A 23,063-nucleotide genomic window follows, 5' to 3' on the forward strand; every position below is an offset into this window, starting at 1 on the left:
AGCCATGTACGTGCACGCCCGTTCGATACTCCGCACCCCAGGCTTCCTCGTCCTCATTCCTGACTCACAAACGCCACATGGTAATTGTCATCCTTTCCGAGTGACATTATCAGTCACATTCTTTCTTCCCGCCAGAGGGCCCCAGCTTTACAGAAGTCTCCTCTCCAAGGTCACAACACGGAGCCCGCGCAGCTGTGACTCCTCCGCCGGAACATGTCTGAGCCACGGCACAGACTTTGGAAGGCCGCCATCAGCGGATTTAAGCTTGCGGGGGGGCGTTGTTGCTCCTCTTTGCGCGCGCCCACTCGTGCTGCTGCCGGTCGTGAGATGGTTCACACGGGCTGGTGGGCTATGCTGCGGGTACAGCAGCAGACATGCAGGAGCGCAGCAGGAGCAGCGGCGGCAGCGCGTTGACATGTGCGCGCGCGCGCATGTGTGTGTCCGAGCCCGGTTCGTCCAGCGTCGCGTGGTGCGTTGGGACGCGGGGTGCGTCGCCCTCGTCGTCGTTGGACTACCTAACGTACTTGGCTCCCCTTTTTTTTTTCTCCCCGGCCCGCGATCTTTATTCCCTTGTTCCCGCTGGCGACTGCGCCTGCTCCGCCGGTCTGCTGCTGCTGCTGCTGCCTTCGGCCTGGCTGTCTCTCTCACTCAACATGAGCATGAGCCCCAGAATCTACCGCTGATGACGCTGTCATGCCATCGTGAGCGGACCAGGTCACCACTCCATACCCTGCAAGACGAGCACTCCACGATGACAAACGTCTTTGACAAGAAGGCGAGTCAATACCAGAGACTGCAAAGGTTATACATATCCAGCCACTCGCCTCCGTAACATCGCGGGCAGAGCACTCACTTGTATGAATCATGGCGCGGTGTGTGTCACTTGTCCACAGCATTCGCCGCAGCCGACAACGACATTCGCCGCAAGATCTTACACCACCAAGATCCCGAGCTAAATCCAACCTACCCTCACTGGACCTGGGGTAGGACGGAGGGGGAATGGGGGGGCGAGTGACAACTGGCAAGAGAGAGAGGTAAGAAGAGCCAACCAGCCACTAGGCTAGCCTCGGCTCAAGGATGACCACCCACACACACTGCGCATACACACACCTCGAACCAGTCACTCGGTCGCGCTTGCTAAAGATTTGCCTTGTCGGGTAATGCCCAGAGACACGGGTCGGTGAGCAACAAGAACTCGGACACGTCTGGATTGCTGATGAAGCATCGTGAACAGGCAGCCGCAAGCCCACCACCGCCTGTCCAACCGTCACAGTCACAAGCCAAGGTTTCGCGAGGTGGAACTCCGTGTGGATGCAATCAATGGTATTTCTTTCCTGTCTGTCATGCGGGGTACTTCAAGGCGGCGGACGTGGCCTAACGTGCGACAAGGTTGCGCTGCCGTCCGCCCGGGTTGTTGACCCTTTCCTCCTTTCCCCCGCCCTTTCCCGATCCTTCATCCTATCATTTCAATAGGTGAGGCCAACTCTAAATACACAACGCCGATCCATGAAGGTGTTCGGCCGACCAATTCCGTCTTCCCGCCTCGTCACCCGGGCGGGTTCAGAGAGCGGGAGCGAAACGCCCGGCCATCACATCTGGGGTATAGACACCTCCATGAAGTATGCCGCCAAACTCCGTTCGAAAGGAGGACCTGATTAGAGCCAATGTATGTGTTCCGTAAAACGAGCCATTCCAATACTGTCAAAAAGACGACAAGCCAAATTCCAAGCTCGATATCCTGCCAACGCCACGCTAAATGCAAAACGGAGTCATGCCAAATCGGTGGTGTAGAAACCGGTAGGGCGTTCTAAGTGCGGATCGGATGTAATGATGTTGACGCGTATGCGCAGTCCATTAGAGGGTATTGTTGTTGTTGTTGATGTTGTTGTTGTTGTTGTGGTGGTGGTGGTGTTTGGTATCGTCGGGGAGGTTGATGAGAATCAACGCCGCCGTTTGTAAGTCTATGAGTCTATTGTGTTCGCTCTTCGTCAAGGCCGTGAATCGTGATCCGTCTGTGGCTTCGCGCCCTCGGGTTTCTATTCCTCTCCGTATGCGCCGAATTCGTCGAGCCCTTCAGAAGGTGCTCCAGTTCCAGTCGCGCGGCACGCTGGCAGCGACCTCGGGGCCCTTGGTGGGAGCCAGGAGGCCTGGCGTCGTGGGAACGATGGGGCTCGCAACGATGGGGCTGGTCGGGGTGGTGCTGGTGGAGTCGGAGCTCTGGTCGCTCCCGCTGCGGCTGCCGTTACGGCTCTTCCATACCTTAAATTCGGTGAAGCAGTGAAAGCAGACGCGGGACAAGGTCGCGCGGGGGTTGAACTCGCAGTCCTCGTCAAGGGGGATGAATTGTGTAGAGTGAGGTCCGCAGAAGATGTTGCCGCAGCGGCGGCAGTGGTGGCGACGGTTCCATGCGTTGAAGTTGCGCTTGCAGGTCGGGTCGTCGCACATGGTGGACTCGGTGTCGGGCTGTGGAGTATTGTCAGCATCCGCAGTTTCGCAGGGCATGCAGTGCACCGTCGTGTGGACTTACCTTCCAGTGCTTGCGCGTGGGCTCGCCGGTAACCTCGGGGAACAGCTCGGGGTCCAACTCGAGGTCCACGACCTTGCCACTGTCGCCGGTGGAGCGACGCGCCAGCTTGGAGCCGATGACGCTGAAGCCGGGCAGGCTGATGAAGCTGCTGTTGGTGCGGCGCAGGCAGAGCAGGTCCTCGCCGTCAAGGTCCTCGGCCTTGGGGGTTCGCGGCTTCTTGGAGTGGTGGTGGTTGGGGCGGAGGACGGCAGGCATGTAGGCAGGGCGGACCGAGTCGGTCAAGCACGACTTGGGCGAGGTCGGGGAGCCGTCGTGAGGAGTGCTGAGGGGGGAGATGCGCTGGCCGAAAGGTCGCGGCGCGGTCTGAAAAGATTGAGATCTTGTGTGACCAAAGTCAGGGCGATGCTGAGGCGCGTAGAAAGCGGCAGGGCCGCGCTGGTCGGCGAGGGTCGGCATTATGAGGTCGGCGGCCATTGTGTTGACGATAGTCGGTGGTGTAAGTAATGCTGTGGAGGATTGATGTAGAGGACAAAACCGCGCGTGGGATGGCGGCGGTTGGCGCTAATTAATGTAATCCAACGATGCGCGTGGTGTAGGAATGCAGAGTGCGGAATGCGAGCGTGTCGCAATGTAGGTGTGGTGATTAAGAAGAGGGAAGGCGTTGGGTCTCGTGTTATCGATGCTTCGAGTAGCAAGCTTGGCCGCAAACGTCGACAAAAGTATATTTCGTCGTTGTGTCGTGGAAGAGGCGAAGATGTGCTTGATCAACCAGAACCGGCTCCCTTTGGATGTTGGTTGCTGATTTATTTTCGGTAGAAGGAGGAAGGTGTAGATGGGAGGTGGGAGCGGGATGGTGAAGTAGTGGTTGGTCGATTGGGACGAGTACGGTCGAGGATGGGAATGGGGGCGTGGGAAGAAGAGCCTTAAGGGCGAACCGTGGGCAGGAGCAAGTGGAAGGGGGTGCGGGTTCCCTATTAGTTTTAATGTTGCGGCAATTGGCGGAGGGAGTTGCCCGAGTAGGAGGGCAGCACCAGTCAGTCTGCCGTACTGCGTAAGGTAGGTACCCAAGGTGCGGTGCACCTCAGCCAGAGGAAGGACCAGCCGCTGGAAGGAGGGGGAGTGCCCTGTTGATTCACACCCCCATCAAGGACATGACACGCTGCGGACCAGGGTCTCTGTGTGCAGCGTCTCTTTGCAGTCACCTACACCCCCCAACGTATTCGTACCACGCAGACCTTCATTTCCTATGAAGCCAGGCACGAATAACTCACGATGCTCTTTTGCCAGCCAACCCCTCCGCCAGGAACGCTCTCGCCGTGCCCATTACGGTGAAGCAAGCATACCTCTGTGCTGTCTGCCTGTCTGTCTGCATGCACTCGTCTGCCCATATAAGAAATAAACTCTGGACAGAAGATGTATGTATGGCCACCCGTCTCCCAAGGTGCATAGGAGCAGCAGCAACAGCAGCAACAACACCGCCAAAAGCCACATCAGCTACAACAACGGAAGGCGACCGCGATCTCCAAGATGCAGTCGCCCAATCAGCGACGACGGGAAACCAAAGTACAGAGAGTATCAGCGAGAAGGCAAAGGCCGCGGCCCACGATGGTCGATGGCGGCGGCGGCGGCGGCGGCGGAGGCGACGGCGACCGCCCTTTCGCCTGCAAGGGAAGCCCCCGTCAATGCAGTCAGTCAGTCGTCGTGGGCCGTCCACAGTTGGAGTTGGTCTCCAGTCTCCAGTCTCCAGTCCAGCCCCAGTCTCTCCATTCCCAGTCCCAGTCCCAGCGGCGCTCCAGTCAGTGCACTCCCAGTTCCTAGTCGCGGTCCCGTCCCCCCCTCACGGTCCACCTCATCATCAAGATGCACCACACACACAAAGTGCCCCCAATCCCGTAACCGCATTAGCGACCTCTGCGCTGTGGGCGGTCTTCTACCCGTCCTCTGGTTGGCCGAACCACCCAAAATCACCCCCGGCCAGGTCTCCGTCGACACCGGCTGCCTAGTCCTCGTCGAGCGTAGACTCTGTCTGTCGTCCCGTCCGTCCTAACTGCAATCGACAAAAGAACGCTGCCCGCCGTTTCCACCATTACACAGTGGCTCAAGGCTCTCGACCCTCCAAAACAGCATCCAAGCCTCTCTTTCTCTGCTTGTGCTTCCTTTTTTTTGATGAATTCCGAAATCGAATCGGCGCGGGACTCCATTCCGCCCCGGCCAACTGCCCCAAACCGTCACAATCTCGACCCTCAGTCTTTGCTCACCTTCCGTGCCCCTCCGTCACCGAGGCTCCAGCAGCCTAGACAGCGGAAACATGGACCAGCGCTGTCTAGGACAAAAAAGACCCTGAAATGAGCTGCTACGTAATAACGCCGTGTTGATTGTTCCCTTCGACCACGCTAGTCCTGTCTGCGTTGATGAAGATCGCTGGGAACCTCCTTGGGCCCATGGGTCTGCTCGCGTGTCTTTTTTTGTTGTCCTGCCTCGCCGTCGTCGTCTCAACTCCTCTAACCTCCTCCTTCTCCTGGCCCATGGCCCGTAGTCCACACGGCCGCTAAGTTACTTGGAGCTACCTTGCCGCTTCATCACCTTCCCCTAAAGCTTAGCGACCGAGTGGTTGGTTTCGTTGTCTAGGCCAGGTCACTCCCGTCAGGGTCTTTTGGCTCCCGACTTCTTGTCCCGCGAGTAGCCTGCCAAAAGGTCTCGAGGCTCTGCCAGTCTGGGACGACCGAGATCAAGACGAAAAAAAAGCAATAATGCCATTGTAGCGTCTGCAGCCTGCAAATTAGCGGTGGACGAGACGCTGGAGGGATGCACCTTTCAGACACTCTCCCAAAGACCCTTCAACCCACTTCACCGTCCCAGGAAACCTCCCGCCTCCTTAGCACGAACTCCAGCCATTCTCACGCGGCCCCGCGCTCCGGAATGAGACCGCGGCCGTAGTGTAGTGTAGTGTAGTGTAGATAGTCTCCAATAACTCTATGTCTTGCCTGAGGCACTTGGGAGCGAGCGGTAGGACGACGCCCGGTAGATCCAACTTCACGATGCCGAAGTTACCGTTACACATACATCAACCTCTTTCCCGCTGTGGCCGCCGCCGGAAACAGCAACGTAATCGTAACCGCTGGCGCGGCCGGGCAAATGCACATCTTCATCAGAAACACTGCGGTTGCTGCATCGTCGCCAACAGAAATAACAGCAACTCTTGACAGGGGTGCCCCATCGGACACAGACCGATCTGGACTCTCTTCTTCTCACTGTTATTCTTTTTGCCGGCTGCCGCTCGTATCGCACGCGTGCATCAAAATGGGTCCCTTGCCCACTGCCCAGCGCCTCTTTGAAGAAAGAAAGCAAAAAAATAAAAGAGGGCACATCGGGATTCGGGGATCCATCCTCCACTTTCTCCCATGGATGGGGTTCGTCTAGTATTGAAAGCAGCGGCAAGTAGCAGGGGTTCCTGAACCGACGTTTTTCGACCAGGACATGGAACACTGCGCGGCCTGAGATTAAAGCCTAGGCAGGCTGGGTACGCGTGCTGCGTGTAAAATGCTGCCCGGATTAGAGTCGTACCTCTTTTCGAGTAGTGTTTCTCCGAGGCCAATTGTATTTGTCCTGATGATTTTTTAAACATGTGTCTTTGTTGTCGCTGTTGCCCATCACTTTGTCGTTTGTCTCTTATTCTTCAACGGCACTTGCAGGCCCATTGTGATAGCTGACTATTGTTATCCACTGCTGTCGACGGGCTTCGCTCCCCCCTCCCATGGACCGATGGTGATCCCGCCCCCTCCCTCCCTCTCCTCCTCCCCCATCCCGATGCGTTGATGCGTGTGCGCGCATCCATTCCTGCAGGATACCTTATGCGTCTGCACCGCGATAGGCGGGATCCAATCGTCCTGTGCGACGTCGGAACACCTGGTTTGAGTGCCCCTCTTGGTGATGACAAACAGGTCAGATTTGCTGCACGTAGTTTGGTCGGGACCCAGAAACAAGAGGCGACAGACTCGGGCATGTAACTCTGCCTCTGACTCTCTCTCTTGACGCTCGACTCCAGTCATCTGCAACATCGCCATGTTTGTTGCATGGCAGTTGCATAGCAGGCGCGCCTAGGCCAGTCGCAGTTGCAGGATACATCGAGACGTTGTCCGCTGTCCCCTGTCAAACTGCCAGACCGCCAACCGCGAGGCGGCAGGGCCTGGAGACGTGGAGGGCGCTGGGCGTCCACAGTCCGTGACGTGAGGGACCGCGGCCAACGTCCACAACACAAGCCTCAGTGTCTCTCCCCTCCAAACCCACCGCCCATCTGCTCAATTGCTGCATTGGGCCATCCAGCCGGGGGCGTCTTCTCCCCATAATGTGGAGACCCGTCCTCCACTGACACTGGCTCACTGGACCAGACGAACGCTGTTCATTTCCAATCGCCGCGACTCGCTTTCCTCCGATCTCCAGCCTCCCCAGTTGGCTGCCCGTTGTTCGTCTGGTCGCTGGCTGTGCTGGCCGGGACTGGCTGGGCAGCTTCGGTGGGTTTTGCCTGGTTGGCCTCCTCCTCTCCAGCCAAGAGGCTTGATCATTGATGCTCCTTATTGTTGACTTTTGGATGTGGTTGCCAGGCGGTCTGTCCTGTGAGTGCAATTAGCTGCACCCATCGCACGCCGCAAGCGTCCCGTCAGTTGTCAACGGGGGCAAATGGCGGGGTGGGTGGCACAGCATCCTCGCGTGCTATTTACGGCGGGCGATAACCACATGGCAATGTCTGAGGGCATTTGCGCTGCACAACGCCTGCGGTGGCCGCTGAGCTGCGCTGCTGCGGATTGCAACGACTCGACGGGACGCACTGCAGCTGGCAGCCGACAGCCGTCGAGTGGCGGTTTTTGCCCACATAACGGAACCTGATGGCTTCGGCATGACTTGCTCTAGCGGCAGCGTAGTTCGTGGGCAAATCTCCTGAGCAGCCGCTGCTTCTTCGGTGACACTATCCACACTGATCTCATGCTCAATAACGCCAATTGAGATTTGGTTCCCGGCCACTGAGGCAGCTGAGATCTGAGGCGTCGGCCAGAAGGACGGGAGTTTTGCTCGCTAGCTCATTCGCCGTTGTCTGCGTTCGCAGAGACTCCGAACGAGTACCGCACGCAACGTACCGAACCAAACAAACTCTCAGTAGTCAGGGTCCGTGGAGAAGGGCCCGAGTCAGGTCAAGCAGTGAATATGACGCAGGTTGTGCAACGTTGACGCTCAGAGATCTCGTTCCGTGCCCATCAAATTCCTGGAACAGCAAGAGCCAATCCAGCCACGGACGAAAGATATGCTGTCGAAACCTGACAACTGAGCGAAGCTGAACAGATATCGACGTCGCTACCCCACCGTCCTCAGCCGTCCGATGGTGAGGGAGATTGTGCCTGCGCAGGGAGATTCCTGCGTCCGATGGAGATTTGGCGGAGCCGAGCCCATCAACAAGCCTCTGAAGGCGAAGCGAAGCGAAAGCAGAGGCCAGCTGGAGATGGGGATGGGGATGGAGCTGGACCCGAATGAAGAAGATCGTGCAGGACCCAAAACCTTCAACAGAGACAACAGCTCGCCACGCTCGCCAGCCGCCCAGCTCCCAGGGGTGGAACTTGTCCGCAGAGTGACAGACAGCCCACCTCTGGACCTCGAGGAGCTCCACTGCCTCCAGAACGCCTCCAGAAGCCTGGAGATGAGGGCCGTTTGTGGGTTCGCTTTGACTTGGCATTTGCAAATAGGTTGCTGAGAGGCCCCGCCCACGACGGCGCGTCGTCGTGGTTTTTGGTGGCACCAGCCTGAAGTTGCGACCAAGACGACAGGCTGGCCGCTCGTGGCCCTGCCGCCTCGCCCGAACGCACAGAATTCAGTGGCGGGGATCCCAGCAAGCAAGACCGCTGCGCAGCATTGATGGGGTTTGAGTGGGAGAGTGCAGTGCGCGGTTGTTCCCCTTCTTTTGCCACAGCCTCGCGACGACGGTCTGTTCGTTGCTGCAGGTGGCCAGTGGCATCTCTTCGCTGTCGCCGAAGCGCTAGGCATTAACAGCATCCATGGGCTTGCAGAGCGCGATTTCACGCAGCAGAAAAAAGACTGGAGTGTCCCCGGAATCTGGCCGACCCCACCGCGCCATCCCGTCCCCCTCGGCGGCTCTGGCTTCGGTCCTCATCCTCTTTCGACAGCAACGTCCGGCCGAGGTCCGTCAAACCGCCGCCGGCCAGAGACAGCCCCGACGAGGCTTTGACGAGGAGGCGAAACACACAAAGGACGTTCTGTAGACCGCGGCTGCGACGCTGACAGAGCCACGGAATGGATGCGACAAAGACTGAGAATTGGTCAAGCAGATGCTGCACACTGACACGACTGGCATGGACAGGTTTCCGAATGGGACACCGACATTCCGCCCCGTTATCCCTGTAAGATGATTGGGCGCTTGATCGTCGGTTCAGAGTTCAGTGCATTCGTGGGTGTTGCCGGCCGAGAGAAGCCCACAGCCGGGCAGGTGGCAGGCCAGTTTTCAACAGGCTTGCCGCAGAAAAACGGCGGGTACCGTGGGTGCAAGACTCTGTCTGGGTGGCGGCAGCAGAGCGAGGAAAAAGAAAATCTACTTGCATCGTCTCTCCCAAACGGCCAGTCGCTCCTTTTGCCCAGCTTCGCGCCTCGCTGCCAGCGGTACGGTTGGAGGCAAGACAAGTCCGGGATCCCAAGGTCGTGGTCTGCCAAGTTGCCGCCATCATCCCTACAGCGGATATCTCTCACGTGCGAGGGACGTGGTCTTCCCCAGATGATCCCAAATGAGACATGTCGTCGTTAAACGAGCCTCATCTGCGAGAGAGAGCCAGGGCTGGGAATGGGGAAGGGGCTGGTGGCGACGGGGTGTTATCGAGTTTTGGTTTCAGCGATAATCACAGAGGGAGAATCAGAATCAGGCCAGGCCAGCAAGATGTGCCGTGTTGATGGTTGGTGGTGCACTGGTGGCCGCATGCCGTCCCGTCCGCCTTGTGGGTTAAAGTCGGTGAGTTTTGGATTGGGGTCGCATCGGCAGTGAGTGAGGGGATTTCTGGCTCGGTGCCTCGCAGCAGCAGCAAACGAAGACGAGACAGCGCCGTGAATTCCAGTCTTGCCAGCCAGTCCCGTCCCCAGCGATCCGTCTTGCTGGGAGTGGACAATCGGGCGCCGCGAATCGAGATAACGGACCACTTTTCGACGAGCACAGACGCGCTTGTCCCCAAAGGGTATCCTTGCTGCATGCCATGCTTCATCATCCCTGCGCTTAATCAATCGATGCAGGGTCCTCCTCGCCCATTGGCTGTCGCTTTTGCGCCGTTATCGCCGTCTTGTGATTGGTCGGTTTGTCAATTGAATGTGAATGCAAAATTGCCTCAGGCAGCTCGTCGTCGGAGTGCGTAGCTGACACTGGCCAGCGAGAGCTCCCAGCTTCCGCCGAGCAAACAGCTCCTTCTCCTCCGATCCCGGGGTTCCCAGCCGAGTTGGTTGGGCGCAACTGCTCGACGGCCACTGGCTGAGCTGAGCTGACTCGCCAGGCTCCCAATCGCGGAGGAAGGAAGCGACAGAGGTGAACTGGCGTCTGCACTCTGCACGTCTGCAGGGCGCTCAGCATGTGACGTCGCTGCACCGGCATCCCTCGTCGGCGCAGTCGGTGACCGCTGCTCACCGCCTAGTGACATACCACCCATTCCAGCTCAGCCGTGCGCTTCATTCCAAGTGGCCAATCTGCAATGGCCACCTTATCCTGGCCGGGTATGCTGTCCGACCAGCTAACCAAGACGACGGATGTCCTCCCGGGAACGCCTTCCCATCGTCCGGTCTGAGGGTTCAGGAAAAGCAAAACCTCGTTCCCAACCAGAGATTGAAAGAAAGGAGAAATTGCTCGAGATGGCAGGTTGTTACGGATAACGGACGGACGACGTTGGGATGTGTGTCCTGCCCGACTGCCGATCCGTGCAACCAAGAACGGCGCGCCGGTCGGTTCAGTCTCCCCCTCGCGTAAATTGCGCACCCTTTCGACGATCCCTTTCCCATTCCTCTGTCCCAAACGTTCCGTGACGTTTAAGGGGGATTTGCCAGTGATCGCCCGCACCCGAAGCGAAAGGAACGCGAGTGTGCCGGTGTTGGTGTGTTGGTGCGTTGGTGTGTGTGTGAGACGGCCTGTCTTCCCCGCGGAAACGGTTCGAGAGCAAGCTTCCGCGCTTGCGCTCCCCAGCTATTCGCAGCCAGCCAGCCCGTTTGCCCAACACCACCATGAACATGATCTCCCAAACCCCTGGCCGAGCGACAAGCCCGGCAGCCGTCTGACATCGGTTGCACGGTCGCACCGGGGCCTGGCAGACCCCTTTTTTCTCTTCCCGTCAGTGTGGTGTACTGCACATCATTGGAATGCCATGACGTTACCGGGAGCTGCTCTTCTTCCGCTCTGGGCAGGTTGACACGGGATCGCTCGATGAATCGAGATTAAACCATGGACTTTTGCGACTTTGCAAGAGTCAGGTCCTTTGCGATGTTCGTCCCTTTGGCTGGAGTGATTGACTTTTTCCCTCAGATTGACAGTTTAGATGATGATGATAGGAAACTCCGAAGCCTTATCAGGGCAGGCATGACGTCGATGCTGTGCCATCGAGGCCGGGGGTTCCTGAGTTTGTTTCCGCCAAGGCAGGACGGCCCCCAAGATGGAAGTGAGAAGGTTTTGACGCAGGCAACTGTCGGTCAGAGCTTTGCGTGTGTTGAAGCGGAAGGAGCATTAGCAGCTCTGTCCCTTTCCACGGGAAGAAGCAAGTGCGGGAGGGCGGTCAGAGGCAAGAGCTCCCGTGCCGACTGAGGCACTCGCGGTCCACGTGCTTTCCGTACCTGGAAGTTTCCAGAGTCTCGAGGCGAGGAAGGAGTAGCCGTTCAACTTGGAAATAGAGAAGGTCTTTGGTTGCAATTGCTAAGATGGACATCTGAAGGATAGCCACCGATGACTTGGCAATGTTCAGCGAGCCATGGTAATGGCTATGAGCATTAATCTCACTTCAAAATAGCAATATGGCGACGAAGGTCTTGACTCAAAATTGTACATAGTCTCATCAACAATACAGCCGGCTCACACCACCTCTCCAAGTCATTGAGTTGAGGTTATCACAGCCTCTCACTCCGAGAAGCCAAGGTCAACATTGCAATCCATGTCCTTACGTTCCAACACGTTCATCACTCCTCGGATGTCCTGCTGGCGTTCCAAAGCTCCCTAAATACACCGCCCTCCTGATCCTTCAATACACCTGGCTCGCCCTTCTCTACCACGCGCCCCTTGTCCATGACCACGATGGTATCACAATCCATCACAGTGTCCAGCCGGTGAGACACCATGATGACGGTGTACCCCTTGAACTCACGTGAGATGACATTGTGCATCTCCACCTCGGTGGCCTTGTCGACGCTTGACGAGACCTCGTCGAGAAGGAGGATGCCACCCTCGGCACCGTTGCGCCCCCTGACACGGCGGCGGAGAACGGCCCGCGCAAGGCAGAAGAGCTGCTTCTGGCCCGCGCTGAGAGCCTCTGAGGGAAGGTCGGCAGACAGGCCACCGCGATCCTCGATTGCTGCGGAAAGCCCAACTTGTTCGAGAACGCTCCTGCATTCTGCTTCATCTGCTTCACCGAACGGATCAAGGTTGTCCTGGATGGTCGAGCCGTCAGGAAGGAAGATGGGGTCTTGGGAGACAGCGATGATGCGGCGGCGGAGGACGTCTCTGTCTATTTTGCTAGCGGGCAGGGAATCGATGGTGATGTCGCCGTCGGAGTCTGGAAGATGGTTGAGAAGACGGAGGAGCAGGAGCACCAGAGAGGATTTCCCACTTCCCGTGCGTCCGCAGACGGCTACCGTCTCTCCGGCGTTGATGGTAAGATCGAGATCGCGGATGGCGAGTTCATCCATAGACTTGGGGTCCTCGGGGTCGCCGTACGAAGCTGAGATGCCCTTGATTTCGACCGCGCCCTTCTGAGGCCAGCTTTCCTCGGGTATAGTGTCTTCTTCTGGCCCAGTCTCGGGCTTGACTGTCTCATGGAAAGTCTTGATACGTGCTACGGCGCCGATACTGGTTTCTACCGAAGTAAACGAGGACGCGAGCATGGTGAGCGTGTCACTCAATCGCATGATCGTCACGAGAGTTGCTCCTGTGTATCCCGAATTTGCTCGCAACTGTGTCGACAGAGTGACGACAAGAATCGCGATGGCGGCGACAATGAGCCTCAAAACGAGCGCCAGCCAACGCTGGATGAGGGCAAGCTGATACGCCGGCCTTTGGCTGGTGTCGAGTAGACGGTTGTTTACCGAGATGTCGGTGGGTATGAAGCCCAAAGCTCGCACGGTGGCCAGGCCCTTGAGAGTGTCGATGAAGTGAGAGCTGGGTTGATGGTTAGCTGAGGTGAGTGAGTTCAAGAGACATGTGACTTACTAGAGAGGACCCTTTGCCTCGAGATCCAATAGCCGCAGCTGCCTCGACGTCCGCAGGTAGAACCTCTGCACCGCGACTACGACCCCGATGAGGAACGGGTAGGTGATAACTAGCCAGGGTGATGTGGTTGCAATGATGAATAGCATCCCGATCGCAGTGAACAGCCCAAAAGAAAAGTTGATGAACGCCATAGGAAGCTCTCCGTCAATCAGGTTGATGTCTTGGGCAAAAAGCCCGGTGATGGTGCCGGCATCAGTGATTGTCAGGTACTTCAAAGGCGCGCCGATGAGTGTCCGCAGGCTCTGTTGGTGGAGCTTGGCCCCTGACTGGTAGATCATGATTCTCAAGCAGATGAATATGACCATGATCAAGGAGACGAGACACAGCACTTCGAGGAGGGCGTATATGCCCAAGTAGTATGCTTTGCCATGCTTCGGATCAGGTGACACAATGTCCTCAGACCAGACCTTGAGCCAGATGTTGGGAAAGGCCTGGTTGAAGCCGTAGGCGGTGCACCAGAAGAAGTATCCAGCAAGTACCAGCGGCGACATGGTGCCGAACCAGTGTCCGTAGACCGACGTGTCGCCCACCTGGCGTGCCTTGTCCGCCTCCTTCTCCAAGACGGACTCGGCAGTCTTTGTTTTTGTCAGAGCGATAGGCTCAGGTTCATCTTCGTCGTCGTCGTCGGCACTCTTGTAAGCAGCCTTTTCCTCCGAAACTTTGAGGCTCTCAATGTATTTTCCGTTGTTTTTCAAGTCGGCGAAAGAGCCTTGTTCGACCACGGTGCAGTCTGTACCGAGGGCTATGATGTGGTTTGCTGAAGGAAGGTGCCGGACCGAGTGAGTGCAGAGCACTGCCGTGACCCCTCTGCGGCGAACGATGCCATCAGGACCAAACACGCGGCGGAAAACATGCTCCTCTGTGTTGGCATCGAGGCCGCTCAGAATGTCGTCGAGGATGAGAATCTCGGTCTCCAGGTAGAGGGCGCGTGCGAGGGCAACTCGTTGTCTTTGGCCTCCGCTCAATGTGACGCCATTGCTGCCAATCTTGGTGCGGTCACCTTTGGGCAGCGTTGCCAGGTCTGCAGACAACATGGTGGCGTCGATGACTTGTTTGTAGCGCTCCGGGTCCAGGGCAGAGTGCCCAATGATGTTGGCCTTGACCGTGTCGTTGTAGAGGAAAGGGGACTGGTCGCAGTAGCCCACGTTGCGGCAGCTGACTCCAAAAGCGACGTCACCGGAATTGTATGGTGTCTCGCCTAGAAAGGCCTTCAACAAAGTCGACTTCCCAGAGGCAATGGGCCCCACAATGATGGTGAGGGAAGAGGCGGGAATCTTGATGTCGATCTTCTCCAAGACGTTCTTTCCCTGTTCCCAGCCAAAGGAGCCCTGCGTGACTGTAATCGCGGTGGCCTCAGAGTCCGCCGGAACATTCCCATTCTGCTTAGCTGGGGGCATCGATTCAGGGGTCTTGCGGAAATCCACTCGCGCTTCCTTGTTGAGATATGCTTGGATACGGCCCAAACAGGCGAATGCTCCAGTCATCATCGGGAACGTTTGCAGCAGCAGTCCCAAGGGGCCAGCGATGAGCATCAAGTAAGCGATGGACGTAAAGATGCGAGTAACGTCCAGAGTCGACGAGGTCGTTGCAAATGCCACCGTCGGCCCGAGTAGGGTCGGCGTGAAAGAAGCAGCGACAGCGCAGATGATCATGGAGCGCCACCGTCCGCCATCATGAAGATCCTGGAGCCGCAGTTTGAGAATCAACTTCTCCACCGGGCCCGTCATGGCAGAAATCTTTAGCGCCTTCATACTGGAGATAGACTTGGACGTCACGCCCACCCGCTTCTGGATAGCCTTCATCCACACTGCCTGACGAGACGCTGACACGCCGGCAATGACTGCGGCGATTGCGAAGCAGATGATGACAAGAATGATGGGTGACACAAAGGCAGCACCGATCTGGCGCTCGAGGAGCCAGCATGCGATTGCAATCTCGATGGGATTCGCCCAGTATTCGTGGAAATGCTGGATGCCGCCCTTGAAGCGCTCCACGTCGGCGTTCATGAGCGTCAAGGCCGCAGAGTCGTCTGCGGCAGAGAGCTTCAGGACTGTCGTCTTGCGGTACACAGCGGACGCCAGCACTCCCCTGACCATGAAGAGAGACCGTTCGTGCAGGTAAAAGTGCAGCGCCTGACAGGCTGCCATGCCGACGTAGATGAAGAACGCCGCGCCGATGAATGCGTAACCCTTGTTCGGCGACGAAGAGTCTGCGGGCTCTACTAGATAGCTCAGGAGACCTTGAATCAAAAGGGGCTGCCCAAACATGAATCCGATTCGAAGGGCCCGAGGGACGACCGGCAGGATCAAGGGAATTGCGAGGGTACGAAACAAGCTTCTGGCGAGGGGATGCGACTTGCCGACGCTGTTGTTTCTCGCATAGTGAGGCTCAAACTTTGCGTGCAAGACCTCGGCCGTCATAGCATCGTCGAGGAGGTAGAGGTCACTGATTGTGAGAATTTTACGGTATCCCTTGATGAAGAGGCCGTTCAACCAGAAGAACGAAGCCAGCTTGATGATGCCGCCATACGCTTCGGGACCCTGCGGTTTCTGGTCGACGTACCATGCCAGTGGCTTTTGGTGAGACTCCACGACCAAAATTGCAGCCTTCAAAACAAGTGATGCGAGGGAGGTGTAGGCTTGCTGACGGCCGGCATCAGACCCTGCCGAAAGCCACAGCGTTCGTGAAAGCGGAACGTCGAGAACAAACGTCACCAGAAGGAAGATGCTGAGCAGAGTTGATGGCCGGGGAGAGCGGGCATGCTCCAAAAACGACAACGGCATCATCGCAAGACTGACCACGAATACCATCGCATCCGATGCGACTGACGTAGTCGTTGTCCATGACGTGCTACGGCTGGTCAGAACCAGTTGATGAAGCCGAAGTCCGGCGTATGCGGCGATGAAGAACTGGTTGGTGGTTAGACAAGGCGCAGAAATGAGGGTGAGCAGTACTTGCGATTTTCAGCCATTGGAACTTGGGACCTGCTGCAACTCTGGGCCTGCGGAGGAGGACGAACAAGCGCGGCAGAGCAGCCACAATGAAGACGGCGGCAGGGACGATTGTCAGGATCACCTGCTCGAACTTGATTGTCAGGTCGAAGTCATCACGACAACCGTGGACGACGGGACCGAATGTGTCATCATTGGTGCAGGAAGACTTCATCGCGGCGTGACGAGGAAGGAGAAGTCGCGTATGGCAGCCTGGGCCGGTACTCTGTTCGGTGAAGCTGGACAAAATTCAATCGGTGAGGAGCATTCGGCGCTGTAGTACGAACTGAGGCCAATCTGAAAACAGGAGTGAGCGAGATCAGACGCGCGTGACTGGACAGCACCAGGACTACTCGCGTAAACATAAGTAGCGAGTCGTGCGGCGCAGCAGCGACTGAGAGTGAAGCTGTAATCGTCAGCCAGCAGTAGATTGTAAAGGGACTTTGGTTTATTTGGTTAGATCAGTCTAGCGTATCAGTGTCCGCGGGGGTGTTCCTGTTGTCCCGATGGGGAAGGCGGCTATGGATCCATCCCTGCGCGGTGCCGCGATCCCGTTTGGTGCCTGAGACAGGGAGTTGGTAGTTAGTGCTCACCGAGCAGTAAGCCGATGCGACACAGCTATGATAGGCTTATGGCGACGTCCATCTGAAGGCATCGCATGCCTTAAAATGGCTGCAGCAATTGGCGCTGTTATTCGCAACTCTGGATGGCTTCTGTGAAGGTGTATCACTTGGAAAGCCCATGTCGGTAGCAACGAAAAGTGTCATCGGTGTGCCTCATGCAGAACTCGTCGGCAAGACCCATGTCGGCTTGCCAATGCGCCAGAAAGAAGCCGCTTCTGTGCATGTCGAGATCGATGAGATGCTCCATCCGACAGTAAGCCCCGGAGTGCCGGCACATACCCCACAGGAGCTTCGGCGCCGAGACCCACATCGCCGATCTGCTCCGGGCTGTGCGTCCCGGTCATTGCCCGCTGTGCGTCCGATCCGCGCTGTCGAAGTCCGGAGCCCACTCACCTGGATGGAGCGCGCCATGACCCTCGAGAAGTGCAAGACGTCCAGTCCGAAATGTCCCGACGACCCAAACCCCAGTTCTCCGTATTGCTCCGCCCTTGACAGCTATTGAATCAGACCAGCATGTCATTGCCAGCAACCCCAGGATGCTGTGGGGGCGGGATCGACGTGAGGACATTCGTACGGCAGCGCGCCCATGGGCGAGATTCCCGACCCCAGGCCGTTTCATTCCATTCCCGTCGGGGCGTTTCAAGAATGAGCCTTTGGTTGCATTGGCTGCCAGGGCGATCGCTGACTCGCTGGACCACACACAAGATGCGGAGCAACTGCAGCGCCCAAGACATCTAGGCAAGGGTCGAGCCCCCTTTTGTGCTATTTTGACGATCAACTCTCACGATTGGAACCTATTTTTCGAGCGTGGGGGTTCATCGAGAGACAACTCATCGAATGCCAACCCCATGGGCCGTCCGGGAGAGTGACCTTCGTCTAAATAAAGGCACCTCACCTCACCTTCTTCGTCTGAGACGCGGACAACGTCCCGCTCACAACGAGAAGCCAAGAGATAATTGAAACGTTCATCGCCAAGCATACGGCGAGACCGCAGCCTGAAAGCTTTTTTTTGTTCTCCTTCATCGCCAGACGGATAGTCCCCCAATTGCCGCCGCGATGGCCCCCCTAAGAAACCGATAATACCCAAAACCCGCCAAGCTGCTGCCAAGTCCGCGGGCCACCAGCCGATTGCACCGCCCGACGTCCGAGGCCGAGCCTCAACGTAGACCTCCAAAATAGACAAGACGATTCTGGGTATATTCATAGCAAAGGGGTTGGAGACATGATGGGTAAGGGGCAAAGATGAACCATACGAGGTTATCGAGCAGAGAGGTCAGGCAATTTCTCTGGGAGGCTATCAAATCAACTTACAGAGAATTCGTCAGAAGAGCCAGGGGTTAGACGCATTCCTATGGCTCTTTGATGCAGCAATGTGGCCCGCAGCTGGTCTAAGCACTAAGCGTAGAGTATCGTCCCAATCACGTCCTAAAGGCAATTTGTACAGGCCTCACCAGGACATCCAGAACCCATAGAAACGCTTGGCAAGCGGGAACACAAGTTGCATTGAAACCCCTGGGCCTGGCCTATCTTTAAGTCGCACTTTACAATTGCCCAAGATGCTAGGAGGCTGGGCTTTCGCATGCCAATGTTGACTGGTCAAGAGCCAAGCAATGAAGTTCCCATAAATATCACACACTTCAATCTCATGGACTTGTCCGACAAGCAGGCCAAAGTATATAATCAACACAGACGCTCAGCTTCAAACTCATCTTATCCATCATCAACCACCACCATCATCAAGCTTAGTCTTCATCCGAACAGCCTTCAGCCAAAACTGTCAACCTCACCTTCTTCACACACCATCACCACACACATCAGTCAACATGCGCGGCATCTTCATCACAGTTCTCGCCCTCGTCGCGGCCTCCGCCGCCCAGTTCACCGGCCCTTGCACAGATAGCAACTGCGGTGTCTCTGGCGAAAACTGCGAAGCCGAGGGCCGCCAGTGCTTCCCCTTTCCCAATGTCAACCCCGCGCTCCGCGAGGGCTGCGTCTGTGGTTCTGGTTAGGGCATATCCGACGCTGGAGTTTCAAAAGTGTAAGTGATGTCTGATCATTCGGTCTCCAGCCTGTCATCTCATCATCCTCCCAGGTTCTCCGGCCGCCATAAGAATACATGCATCCTGAAAACACGGGTTCAGGACTCGGGCTGGCTTTGATTTGGATTTGGCAGGGCGAAGCGTTTCTTTGAGCATCATCTATTTAGCGTACAAGATACTTAGCACAGACTAAGAATGGATAGCCGGCGTTGTTCGGCGCCAGACTGTTTTCAAATCAAGTCCCGTCCCAGGCCTCATTCCAAACGGCTTCAAACTCTCGAGAGACGTTTTTCCACTGAACGCTCGCGATTCGCGCAAACGCAAGTTCCCACGATCGACGAGTCATTTGATGCTCGTGCCGAATCTTGGCTTTCTCCAGCGGACATCATGCCGAGCCTGGACCAGGTCAACACGGCTTTGAGCTTGTCTCACAGGCTTCAGTGAGGCCAGACCCAGCGAGAAGATGCGGAGAAGTGACGATGTGAGATGCGATGACACGAGCCAAGACACTTACTTACCAGGACTGCCTTGATGAGTCGAGAATGGCTTGAACATCCCAGCGGCATTCGTAAACCACCATCAATTCACGTCAATTGAGTCCGATGGCAAGAGGCATCTGCTTCAATTGACCTAGGAAGTCTCAACATCCACCCAAGGTCCCATGAGCTTGCTCAGGTCCGTCTCCGAGACATCCCACTCTCTCTGAATGATCTCTTGAACCCACTTGCCTCGAGGTTTCAGACTAAATTTGAACTCTGAGGGCGCCGTCATGAATCCCGCGACCTCCATAGCCATCGAATCAACCTGGCCAACGGGTGCAACCTCAAAGGCCCACAGCAGACTCGCAATAATCATGAAGGTGTTGTCGAGAGCCACCCTCTTCCCCAAGCAGCTTCGTCTTCCATGCCCAAAACCCGCCAACGGGAGGTCCGTACGAAGCTTTCCCTCTTCGTCTAGCCACCTCTCTGGAACGAATGAGTCCAGATCGCCGAGTGATTCGTCAAAGACCTTCTCGTCTCGGCCAATGGCCCAGGCATTAGCAAACAAAGTCGCTCCCTTGACGATGGGCGTGCCAAAAATCTCGTCTTCCTGATCCGCTCTCCTGGGAATGCTGCCCGGCGCGATTGGCCTCCAACGCACCACTTCCGAAACTATTGCATCAATGTACACCAGATTCGATCTGTCTGTGAACCGCGGTAAGCGGTCCCTACCAACAGACTGGTCCAAGACAGCGTGTGCCTTCGCCACAAAGCCCGGGTTAGCATGCGCAGCGACCAGAAGCCACAGCGTCTGTCTCGGGCTCGTCTCCATCCCGCCCGAAATACTGGTCGCCAGCGTGAAGGCGAGGTCCAGATCCGGCACAGCCTCAGTATCAGGATTCTTGGCGGCGATAGCGCGTGCCTGCTTCGTGGCGTTCCAGCCAGGCTCGTTCATTGCGATTTCCACAAGACGAAGGTAGAGATCTCGTTGCTCGATGAAGAGCTTGTTCGCAGCACGATGCCAAGGGGAGATGATCGCGGGGAGATGCCTTAGGGGCGGGATAAAGTCGACGAGACTGGGGTTGGCGGCAACGTAGGTTACTTTGTGCTGAACGTGTAGGATCTCCGTGAAGAGAGGATCGCTGTGAGCTGGCACCCGTATGCCGTAGTGTAGTCCGAGGATGACGCTGGCCTGGGTCCGCTCCAGCAGCGGGTAGAGCTCCGTGCTGCTCATCACCGTCCGTCCGCTTTCTTGCACAGCATTGACAGCATCTCTGAGAAGCTGCCTCGACTCCAGCTGCATGAGTGGCTGGATCCTCGGCGCAGCCACGGCTCCCAGGCTCGGCGACAGCATGCGGTGATGTAACTTCAAGTGTGCGTCGTAGTCATGCATCAATGTCATCCTAGACTTGCCTGGCGCCGAATCGGTAATCATCTCCATGCTCACAGAGCTCGGCCGGTTGCTATAGAGGGCACTGCGCTTGCCGAATAGCTCCGTGGCCGCTTCGGCTGTGTTGAGCACCACGAAGGGCATGATGCCAAAGAGCTTCGGCGTGCCGACCGGTCCCTGGGCTCTAGTCCATGCATCCCAGTTCAGCATTGGCCTCTCTATCGGTGAACTGTGGAGGTCACCGATGATGGGCAACTTGAGAGGCTTCGGTGGTCTGTCATTTTTGGCCCTCCTCGATGTGAGAAACAGACCCGTCAGCAGAGCGACAGCGACCAGGACGGCCAGAGTCGAGTCCACAGGCATGGCTTGGTGTACGTGAGGCGCAACGAGCAGAGGTACTGGCACATGATGAGGGACGGATCAAACGCGGATGGAGCAGCTGCGATTATTAATAGTGACCACATCATTCGAGTGATGGTGACGGTTGCTGTACGCCTATGGAGATACCAGCTTGGGCTCTCGATACTACCCTGCGTTGGTGGTAAGCACGGGGTATGCGCCGAGTGAATTACCCAGAATAGGTGAGACGGGCGCAACCAGCCGGGGCTGCTGCATGGTTGGCTGCGGTGAGTGGGTTGATGCATCGGACGAACTGCCAGGACGTGTCGGTGCCCCGCCCCGGAAGCGACGCCGGGTGGGGCCGATATGCTAGGACGGCGGCCCGCATTGGCGCTGTTAGTGCCGATCAGTCCCGCTAGCATCGGCATTCAAATGGGACCGGACAAATGATTGCAGACCAGTTGTATCATTACCATTACTACAAAAACATCGCGCCTACGCTTTCTGGCCGTATACCACATGGCTGCGAACTTCAGTAGCTACTCACGAGGCCGATGGGGGACATCACTTACAAGTTGCCATAGGAGTGGAAGGTGCCAGCTTTCAGTTCTGCGCGCACCTTGGCCAGCATGACGAGCACCTTCGCCTCGGGCCATTGGAGTACGCCGCAAAAGACGCGCAGGGTGAACGCTTCAAGCCCATCTAGCAGCTGAATGAGGTTGCACATGCCAATGTCTTTGTAGTAGGCGTCCTTGGGCCAGGGGCCAATCGGCCACTTGTGCACGAAATGGCGGACGTTGACGAATCCGGCATCCCTGACCCATTGCTCGAGTTTAGGCCCTGGGCGAGACTCGCGTCCTATGCTCACGGTCGCGTCGATGAACTGGGTGTTCCATTGCCAGGTGTGGTGTTCTTCCTTGTAAGAGCCGTCGTCGGACTTGAACAGGAAGTCATAGTCTTGAAATTCGGCCCATCCTCCGGGGTTCAAATTGCTGCCACTTATTAACGACAAGGATTGCTGGTAGAGGAAGGCGACTCACTCATAAACATTTCTCACCAGCTTGGGCCAATCGCTGATTGATCCAGCCAAGTACCGACTGAAAATGAAGTCAAACTTGGAAGGGTGCAGCCACGGGCTTTCGACGTCGTCAATCTCGAATTTGACGTTCGGTGGGGTCCTGTCAGTGTCAGTAGTTGGCTGAACAAGCGGTGTGATGTGCGCACCACTCTGGCTGAATCGCACTCAAGTCGTTGCCGATGACCTGTTGGCATTAGCAGAGAACTGTTGCTAGAGGGCAAGGACGGCACCTCTGCATGATCGAACTCATCGCCCATCTCAATCGCCCCTGTATAGCTGCCGTTAGCACGCATCCAGACCTCCGCAAAGGAGACCTCACAAATCCCTGTGCCGGTCCCAATGTCGAGAATCCTGTGGACCTTCTCCTTCTGTAGCGGGGCCAGGTAGAGCTCCTCATCGAGAGTCTTTCGAATTAACGCGTGGGTAAAGTCAAGGCGGTCGCTCTCATCCTTCAAAGCTGTCAGGTTTGGCTCGAACCGGTGGCATCGTCATACCTCATCGTTGGGGGCAAAGTAAGCTGATGGCCGCTGTCAGCTGCGGCAAGCAATCGAACGAGCCAATATACTTACATCCCGGTCGATAAGCGTGGTATCGTCGTCCATGCTCCTCAGGATAATTGAGGACGCTCGAGGTCAATGTTGCCGTGTACGACGATCTCCCTCGTCAGCACGTTTCGCGAACACGGCAGGGCACTCACATGCGTTCGTCAATGGTTGAGTCGGCGTCTGCATTCTGGTGCAAGTCAGCATGGTACGCCTGAGGACTCGCACGCCCTACATCTTGGTCAACCTCGAGCGGTCGCTCCTCTTCAGCAGAGCCTGGCAACGCGCGAGGGTCATCCGTGTCTTCGCACATCCTGAACCTCAAGCAACAAGGTCAAAGACCGGGCTTCACCAATGCTGCGGGAGAAGCTTCGGCGGGGAAACTCTAAAGGAGAGCGACGACGGACTTTGTACGGCATCGGCCGCCTTGCTCAGCCTGTCTGCCGCTCATCGAGGGCTGGGCGACCCATTTCTTGACGCAGGTCAGATGCAGAATCAGAGAGGCATTCCTTTTTCTCAGATTCACGCGCCCACAAAGTGATGTGACGTCCGGGGTCG

At 56.9% G+C, this 23,063-nt stretch overlaps 6 protein-coding genes across 6 annotated transcripts; 1 reads left to right on the plus strand and 5 right to left on the minus strand.

Moving 5' to 3' along the window:
- Nucleotides 1-2,073: 2,073 nt before the first annotated feature.
- On the minus strand, nt 2,074-3,001 carry COL26b_005679 (uncharacterized protein; the record flags this gene model as incomplete). The annotated part of the gene is made up of 2 exons (XM_053178518.1): nt 2,074-2,463; nt 2,528-3,001. The coding sequence occupies 2 exons, from the start codon at nt 2,999-3,001 to the stop codon at nt 2,074-2,076; spliced, it is 864 nt and encodes a 287-aa protein (XP_053037529.1).
- Nucleotides 3,002-11,719: 8,718 nt separating this feature from the next.
- Nucleotides 11,720-15,869, minus strand: COL26b_005680 (uncharacterized protein; the record flags this gene model as incomplete). Its single annotated transcript, XM_053178519.1, has 4 exons — nt 11,720-12,781; nt 12,842-12,914; nt 12,966-15,687; nt 15,740-15,869. The coding sequence occupies 4 exons, from the start codon at nt 15,867-15,869 to the stop codon at nt 11,720-11,722; spliced, it is 3,987 nt and encodes a 1,328-aa protein (XP_053037530.1).
- A 16-nt stretch (nt 15,870-15,885) lies between these two features.
- Nucleotides 15,886-16,190, minus strand: COL26b_005681 (uncharacterized protein; the record flags this gene model as incomplete). The annotated part of the gene is made up of 2 exons (XM_053178520.1): nt 15,886-15,934; nt 16,045-16,190. 2 exons carry the CDS (start codon nt 16,188-16,190, stop codon nt 15,886-15,888), a joined length of 195 nt encoding a protein of 64 aa, XP_053037531.1.
- A 2,271-nt stretch (nt 16,191-18,461) lies between these two features.
- Nucleotides 18,462-18,748, plus strand: COL26b_005682 (uncharacterized protein; the record flags this gene model as incomplete). The annotated part of the gene is made up of 2 exons (XM_053178521.1): nt 18,462-18,629; nt 18,731-18,748. 2 exons carry the CDS (start codon nt 18,462-18,464, stop codon nt 18,746-18,748), a joined length of 186 nt encoding a protein of 61 aa, XP_053037532.1.
- Nucleotides 18,749-19,307: 559 nt separating this feature from the next.
- Nucleotides 19,308-20,909, minus strand: COL26b_005683 (uncharacterized protein; the record flags this gene model as incomplete). The annotated part of the gene is made up of 1 exon (XM_053178522.1): nt 19,308-20,909. The coding sequence occupies one exon, from the start codon at nt 20,907-20,909 to the stop codon at nt 19,308-19,310; it is 1,602 nt and encodes a 533-aa protein (XP_053037533.1).
- Nucleotides 20,910-21,453: 544 nt separating this feature from the next.
- Nucleotides 21,454-22,565, minus strand: COL26b_005684 (uncharacterized protein; the record flags this gene model as incomplete). Its single annotated transcript, XM_053178523.1, has 5 exons — nt 21,454-21,877; nt 21,926-22,063; nt 22,110-22,147; nt 22,194-22,433; nt 22,533-22,565. The coding sequence occupies 5 exons, from the start codon at nt 22,563-22,565 to the stop codon at nt 21,454-21,456; spliced, it is 873 nt and encodes a 290-aa protein (XP_053037534.1).
- Nucleotides 22,566-23,063: the final 498 nt, after the last annotated feature.

Source organism: Colletotrichum chrysophilum (genome assembly GCF_026319265.1).
Source record: "Colletotrichum chrysophilum strain AFK26 chromosome Unknown scaffold_39, whole genome shotgun sequence".
NCBI lineage: Eukaryota > Fungi > Ascomycota > Sordariomycetes > Glomerellales > Glomerellaceae > Colletotrichum > Colletotrichum chrysophilum.